Source organism: Lipotes vexillifer, unplaced genomic scaffold, assembly GCF_000442215.2.
Source record: "Lipotes vexillifer unplaced genomic scaffold, Lipotes_vexillifer_v1.1 scaffold49, whole genome shotgun sequence".
NCBI classification, from domain to species: Eukaryota; Metazoa; Chordata; class Mammalia; order Artiodactyla; family Lipotidae; genus Lipotes; species Lipotes vexillifer.
In genome coordinates, this window is record NW_006790551.1 from 3,024,887 (window position 1) to 3,032,715 (window position 7,829).

Consider the following 7,829-nt stretch of genomic DNA (forward strand, 5'->3'; position numbering starts at 1 on the left):
CAGCTGTCATATTAACCAGTTGTGAGATTTTGGGCAAATAGCTTTATGCCTCTGGACCTCAGTTTCATAAAATGAAAGGATACTACTAGATTTCCAGCCTTTTGGGAAGAGGAGCCTTTAAAGAATTTCTCCTTAAAATCTACCACTTCTGAAGTGTGTGTGTGTGTGTGTGTGTGTGTGTGTGTGTGTGTGTGTATTTGTGGCAGGGGTGGAGGTATAGCAGTGGAATAAATGCCTCATGCATCATTGAAGCTTCATTGTTTTCCTCATAGAGATCCATAGAGTGGGTATGTTGGCGACCCTCAGTTTGGAAGTATATTGAGATATCAGGTAAGGCTTTGAAATCTACTGTAGATCATAATTCTGGGAGTAGAAGATCCATGGACTAGATACTCCTCAAAGGCAACGCCTTCATTTCATTTACTTTTCCTGACTCAGAACTTAGTGGAAACTGCTGTGTATGGCTCATGTTGGTGCTAACTACAAAATGAATGACAAAACGAGCTCCCAGCTCTAAAATTTAGTAATCCCATAGAAAAACACATGTAGAAGAATAATTATTGAAAACATCTTTACTTTCTCTTAGTTAATTATCAACAGCTTTTCATTTGTGATTAACAGATAAATTTTCTAGGATGTGCTCGCAGTTCCTTCTGAGGGCATTTTCTACTTAAAATCAACAGACTCAATTCTATGGAGCATGTCAATGTTATTATGGTGGTGGGGGGAGAAGCTACCAGTACATCTGTGTAGCATGATCTCTGATTCCTGTGAGAAGCTGCTCTCCTTTTAGCTCCTGACAGTCTGAGTGTAGCTGGTTTTATCACGCATTGTAATTCCTACCTTGGCAACTTTGACCGCAGACCCATAACCAGTAGAAAATCCACAGCCAATGAGACAGACTTTCTCCAGCGGTGAGTCTGCATCAATCTTGGCCACCGACATCTCATCTACCACTGTGTACTGGGTGAAGGTGCTGGTGCCGATGTAATGGTAGATGGGCTTCCCTCTGCAGGTGAACCTGCTGGTACCATCCATAAGGGTCCCCCGAGGCTTGGTCACACTGGTCAGTGCAACACACAGGCACATGAGAGTATGAGACAGGAGTATAACTGATGTGCAAATTCCTTGGCTGCATAACGAGAGTATCAAAAACTTACTTGTTTTTCAGGCAGAAATTGCCTTCCGGGTGTTTACAAACACTGCACTTTCCACACTGGGGAACAAAGAGTGGGATGACTTTATCACCTGGGGAAGGGGATAAAACAAATTCTTCTTAAATTTCTACTCAGGAATTAATAGAGCTAGAGCTTAGAACCTACACATATGTATTAGAGGCACTTGACTTTGAAAAGTCTCCAACAATAGGGTCCAGTCAGCACTATGTCTTGGTCATTGCCTGCCAGCATCATTACCAGTTTGGGTTTATATATGCCTGAATATGCCCAAAGAAAATGCAAATGTGGAAAACAACATGGATTTTTAGAAGTGGTTCCACTGTGTTGATAGTTATCTTTTATTGTGTGCCCTTTCTCTTGGGGATTTTATATGTATCATCTCATTTAATCCTTAATAATTAAAACAAATATTCTCACTGTAAGTGTAAATACAAATTTAAGTTGTGAGCAGGCTGCCATAGTTCCACTAGATGATCCAGTATTTTGTAATAGTTTGGGATACAATAACAATGAGAATCTCAACAACTATTTCTTGGCTTTTCAAAGTGATTATGCTTATCTCTACTATGAAATGAGTCCTTTTAAAAAAAAATTCTTTTTTAAGGAAAACAAACAAAAATAGGACACATAAGAATTTAAGAAATGCCTTTGAAAACCTCAACCCTCAATAATAAGTTAGACACTTTCTTTTAGGATAAGAACTGACTTTCCAATGTTTGTAGCTGATAATTTGTGAATAGTTCATTTTTACTGCTATGGTGGAGGGAGCAGGAGTGAAAAGTAGGGGTGTTGGGCTTCCCTGGTGGCGCAGTGGTTGAGAGTCCGCCTGCCGATGCAGGGGACACTGGTTCGTGCCCCGGTCCGGGAGGATCCCACATGCCGCGGAGTGGCTGGGCCCGTGAGCCATGGCCGCTGAGCCTGTGCGTCTGGAGCCTGTGACCCGCAATGGGAGAGGCCACAACCGTGAGAGGCCCGCATACCGCAAAAAAAAAAAAAAAAAAAGTAGGGGTGTCATTTATTATTAATAGATTTCTAACTAAAGGAAATACTGAGAGCTGAAACTCAAACCAGACAACTGATTTTATTAATTTCTGTTCACAGGTCAATTAAGTATTTGATAAGCAGGGAGGTCAAATCTACTGGCTAAAGTGATTTTTTAGAATTAAAAATATTTATTTTTAATCATCTATACTACTTATCCAAAAGACTCAGAAAGATAACATTTAATAGATAAAGTTTATATGAGATGATAGCATGGAAATTTTCTGTTTATTCACAGTTTACCTCTAAAAATATTTATCTGTATTAATATACAATAATATTAGGATACAATAAATATTAAAGAAAAATAGTACTTGGTAATCAGTCACATTTAATCATGGTTAAAGGTAATAAAACAGATATTGTTTACGGCAGGATGCCTTCTGCTAGTTCTCTTTCATTTCCTGCCAACGAGTCTGTTTCGTTCGTTCCGTGTTCAGGAAAGAAGGCCATATTGGAAGGGGAAATCAGTGAATGGGCTCCACTTCCCACTTCAGAAGAGATAATGTTGATTCAGTCATGGCCTCACAATCCCCATTGTGTGAAGTCAGTACAGAACAGGTTCCATACACTGATCTAGAGGCTCAGGACACAGACATGTTTTTTCCCTTGTCTCATTTGTAGTTTAATTTGGACCTGATAGAAGACACTGCTTAGCAACACTAAAATGGGAATTAATTCATTATGAACTCCACCCTGGCAGGCACTGGGTCTTTTTTGATCCTTATGTATTCCTAGGATCTAACATGGTGGCTGACATCTAGTAGGTCCTCAAGAAATATTTGCTGAAGGAGAGAATACAGGAGTGCATGGATGCATACATGCCTGAGACAGGCAGGGAGGGAGGAAAGGAAGAGACCTCTGGTCAAGTCCTAGCTCAGCCTTGAGCAAGTTCTTTCATCTCTTATTACTTCAGTGTCATCATCCAGGCTGGATCGTCTTGGGGTCCTGAACCAAAGCACGTTTCCCAACTGTGAATTCTGTACCTGGTTTTACTGTAGTCACCCCTTCTCCAATGCTCTCCACAATGCCGGCTGCCTCATGGCCTATGATCGCAGGAAGAGGTGTGACCAAAGATCCATTAATCACATGGTCATCTGAGCGACAGACTCCTGTGGCCACCATCTACAGGGTAAAGGGAGGATGATTAGATTCAGAAAAGATTATGACCCTCACTCAGATGGACTTAACATACCCAGTTTCCTGAATTTGCGCTAAAGAGTTTTCACGGGTTTTACTGATAATTCCTACTCTTCCCAAATACAAATTCAGTTTATACCCAAGATTATTCAGCCTAAAACCCTCCTCTACTTTCCTTTCATGCATTAAACAATTTGGAATAATCTGTGAAATAATTGTTTCTGAAATAGTTAAGTCATATAATATACAAGGAGGCAATCTTTTGTATAGAAGTAGGAAATGCAGATTAGCACCAAGAAAATAGTTACTTAAATGCTACCATCTAATGCTAATTGATTTAAAATCTGGATATATATTCCTTTGCACTTATTTTTCTGTATTAACACATAAGTTCTTTTTTATTTTACTAGGTTTATACTGTATATACTCTTTGGTCTCTTTTTAAAAAATTTAACAATTTATACTTACAACTTTCCTTGGCAACGAATGTAATTCCACTGTCTGGATAACCATATGAAAAGTGCCTCTTAATGGATTTTGGTTATTTTCATTATTACTCTCTGAAATTTTTAAACCTAAGATTAAATAGAAATGGAAGAAAGTTTTACCTTAATTCGAACTTCATAGGCCTTAGGGGGTGCAACCTCCACCTCTTCAATGGAAAATGGTTTTTTGAGCTCCCATAGCACAGCTGCTTTGCATTTTATTACCTGAAAATTGAACAGAAAGATGATACCAGTTTTTCCCCACCCTTGAAGTCAGGGATTGTGTCTTTTACCTTTTTACGTGCAACATCTAGCCCCATGCCTAGAACCTAACATTGTTACACAGAAATGAAAACCGTTGATTTGCAAAAAGAATAATAGTACCTCTTTATAAAAATGTGTAAAGCAATACCACAAGGAAAGAGAAACAGAATTAACTATAGTGAGACACTGAGATAAAATGGAATATATTCTTTTATGAGGAAAGAACACCATGGGTTTTTTTTTTCTCTAAGGATTGTTTATTGCTTCTATTTCCTAATGCAGTCCTGAAATTTGTTGTTTACCCAAAACTATTGGCTCGTACGTGAAGTTCTAAATCACTGTCACTTTGCTGACAGATTCAGTGTCTGTTCACATGATACTGATTTCTCCCTTGCTCAGTTCTCCACTTAAGCCAAACTGATCTGACTTTATGATTCCAGTTATGGACTTGCCTCCCTGCCTAGGGTTTCTCTCTCTCTATTTGCCTGTTCCTTTGATTTTCTCTCTACACTTGTTCTGTGTGCTATTTGTTTGCATCACTTATTTGAAAGTTAGCTTTGGCAGCTCTGTTTTGTTATATAATTTATGTATAGGGATTTCTTCCAGATTACACTTGAGCCCAAAATTGTAGAGGTTGAAACTCTACATACAAACAACACACACACACACACACACACACACATGCATATATTTAAAAATGGGACAACTGTGTATTTGACTTTCTAGCTAGCATAGCTTACTTACAGGTGTTCTTACAAATAAAAGTTGAACACATTTTTAGTGCTTGGGAATGTAGTGTAAGACTTGTGTTCATTTTTGCAAAGCTTGTATAGTTGACAGTTTTTTCTAGAGAGAATTAACATATTGCAAATATGATAAAAGTTCAATTGAAATTTATCTGATAATTAATTTCATTATTTGTATGCCAAATCCTTCTACTTTGCAACGTGTTTGTCATGGTCAATTCCACAATAAATATAAGAGTACTTGGAAATAATACACTAATGGTAGATAGGTGTTGATTATTGGGTGCCAATGATGTAGCAGGCACAAGTGGTTGTGCTGGGTGAGTTATTGATACATGTTTGACTTTCAGACTTCACAGGGCAGTATTATTGAATTATTAGTCTTATTTTACAGAGGAAAAGATTGAGGCTCAACTGATTTAGTAATTGACTAAACACTTTTCCCAGAATCACAAAGCTGGGTGTCCAAAGAATTAACATCATTTTATCTTTTCACTACTTGATGGTAGTAAAAGATTAACAAAAGGTTAGAGGTTAGATAGCAATAACAACAATAATAGCAGTGACTAATATTTATTAAATTATTTCTATGTACCAGGCACTATTTTCAATGCTTTCCAGTATGAAAAAATTTAATATGAATTTATTAAATTCTCACAACCACCTTATGAAAGTAGGTATTATTATTGTTGCCATCTAGCATTTGAAGAACATACAATGCAGGAAAGGTAAACATAAATGAAGTGTTATCATAGCTGAAAGTTATTGATGTTGCACCTGAGGAGTGAGAATTGATTGCCTATAATTTATAATTATCATTAATACATATGGTTTACCCTTTTGATCTCTGAACTCTTTCAAGCTGAGTTTTGGAAAATTTAGTTTTTCTTTACTATTCTTCATTTGAAATGTAATATGCCACTGTAAATGCTAATCAGTAATGGATGAAAATAAAGTTAGAATAAGAAAACTGACAATTGGTTACCCATAAGATTTCCAACCAATCTCATTGATATAGGCCTTTTGTGTGTCACACAGTGTGTGTAGAAACCTCAGAATCTTTCAGTTGAGTCATCATAGCAAGATGTTATATTGTGCAATCAACTCCTAATACAGCAAACCTACTGGAAACAGTTACACAGGCTTTTGCGTGAAGAAGATAAACAACATGAATTGATTGTATTGAATAACCACATGTATTTCTCCGCAGCTGTAAGCACATTGAACAAATAAACATGAATCTATGGAAGATTTAGAACCAAATATCTCTGTTCCCAGTGCTAATAAGTGGTTCAAACTGTATCAGTATTAACTTTTTTTTTTTTAATCACATTGACTTTTACATGAAGAAGATGTCGTTCTTTAGCAGTGGTCCCCAACATTTTGGCACCAGGGACTGGTTTCGCAGAAGGAAATTTTTCCACGGACTGGGGGGTGGGGGAAGGGGGATGGTTTAGGGGGTAATTTGAGCGTTGGGGACCAGCAGATGAAGCTTCACTGGCTGGCCTGCCTTTCACCTCCTGCTGTGAGGCCATTTTTTTTCTAAGCAGCCCAGGGGTTGGGGACAACTGTTCTATAGGATTTCTATGGAAATTTCCTGAATTGTGCCATAATAGGACCCTTTTAAATCAGAATTTGCATGTTGATGTTGGTTTGTTTAGTCTTGATGGTTCTGATGCTTTGAGATCAATAAAAGTTTTATCACACTTAACTTTCCTGTACTCATAAAGAGAATATGATTATAAAGAATAACATTCATATTGTGGTATCTTAACATAAAGATAACTCCTTGATAAAAACATTTCATTTCTAACTTTAGATTTGAAAATTACTCATGATTGGATGTACTTCACATTTATTTAACATATGAAATATAGACTGTAATAGGTATAATGCTATACATTTTTTTTTTTTTTTTTGCGGTATGTGGGCCTCTCACTGTTGTGGCCTCTCCCATTGCGGAGCACAGGCTCCGGACGAGCAGGCCCAGCGGCCACGGCTCACGGGCCCAGCCGCTCCACGGCATGCGGGATCCTCCCAGACCGGGGCACGAACCCGTATCCCCTGCATCGGCAGGCGGACTCCCAACCACTGCGCCACCAGGGAAGCCCATAATGCTATACATTTTGTTAAAGGTATTTAGGTATTGCCCATCTCAATTGTAGTTTAATATACCTTGTATATTGAAGCATATATTCTATGTTGTATTTCAGTATATATTATTTCTAATTTATATATGAATTTTAAGTTATTCATTAAATACTATATCTCTTTGTGTATTATATTAATTAGAATATAATTCCAAAAGTAAAAAAAAATTGCCTTACTTTTCCTGCTGTACTCATGTTTCTGCTTTCTCTGCAGGCCAGGAGACGTGAATTCTTACAGACTCTTCCCTGCTTAAGTATGTACAACAGATATATTGCACAGATTATTGTTTGCTTGGATAATGCCCAATTCTACACATGTGATCCGGGAAGCCCCTCCCATCAGCTTATTTTTGACCAAGTCAAATCAGGAAGAACAGTGCACTCAAACACTGACTTTGTTTGCAATATGCTAATTTCAGGCAACATCTTGATTTCATCAGGTTAAATATTTCCCTAGATATATCTTTTTCCTGGGTTATGTATTTCTCCTCTCTCAGTCCCACACAGGGTGTTCAGAGTTCTGTTTTCCCTTTGTGTGAACTAAGCTCCAACTTCTAATCCACATAATGCAGTTAGCAAGGTGGAGGAGTAAGAAAGCAGCACAAATGCCTTAGGACGGAGAGGGTTACAAGCCTGAGGAATGTGTTTGCTTCAGCACTCTCCTCTTCACAGCAGAGAAGTCAGACACCAGTCAGTGACAGCAAAGGTGCTCACTGTTTCTGGCATTTCTGCTCCACTCAATACCAATTAGCACGGGCTGGGAACTTCCCTGTTCCAGACACTCAGCCGGGTACCGTGGGGTGACAATGATGGATAAGAGGTGAC

The 7,829-nt window shown here is 38.1% G+C and overlaps 1 protein-coding gene across 1 annotated transcript in view; it reads right to left on the reverse strand.

The window, feature by feature from the left end:
* Nucleotides 1-7,280, reverse strand: part of LOC103087664 (alcohol dehydrogenase E chain) — a 15,236-nt gene extending 7,956 nt beyond the window's left edge. The window contains exons 1-5 of the mRNA XM_007463795.1: nucleotides 7,182-7,280; nucleotides 3,968-4,069; nucleotides 3,206-3,344; nucleotides 1,161-1,248; nucleotides 844-1,063 (exon numbers count right to left, since the gene is read on the reverse strand). Coding sequence (XP_007463857.1) covers nucleotides 844-1,063; nucleotides 1,161-1,248; nucleotides 3,206-3,344; nucleotides 3,968-4,069; nucleotides 7,182-7,199 — 567 coding nt within the window. The 5' untranslated portion in view covers nucleotides 7,200-7,280. The remainder of the gene's footprint in view (nucleotides 1-843; nucleotides 1,064-1,160; nucleotides 1,249-3,205; nucleotides 3,345-3,967; nucleotides 4,070-7,181) is intronic.
* Between the last annotated feature and the right edge of the window lie 549 nt (nucleotides 7,281-7,829).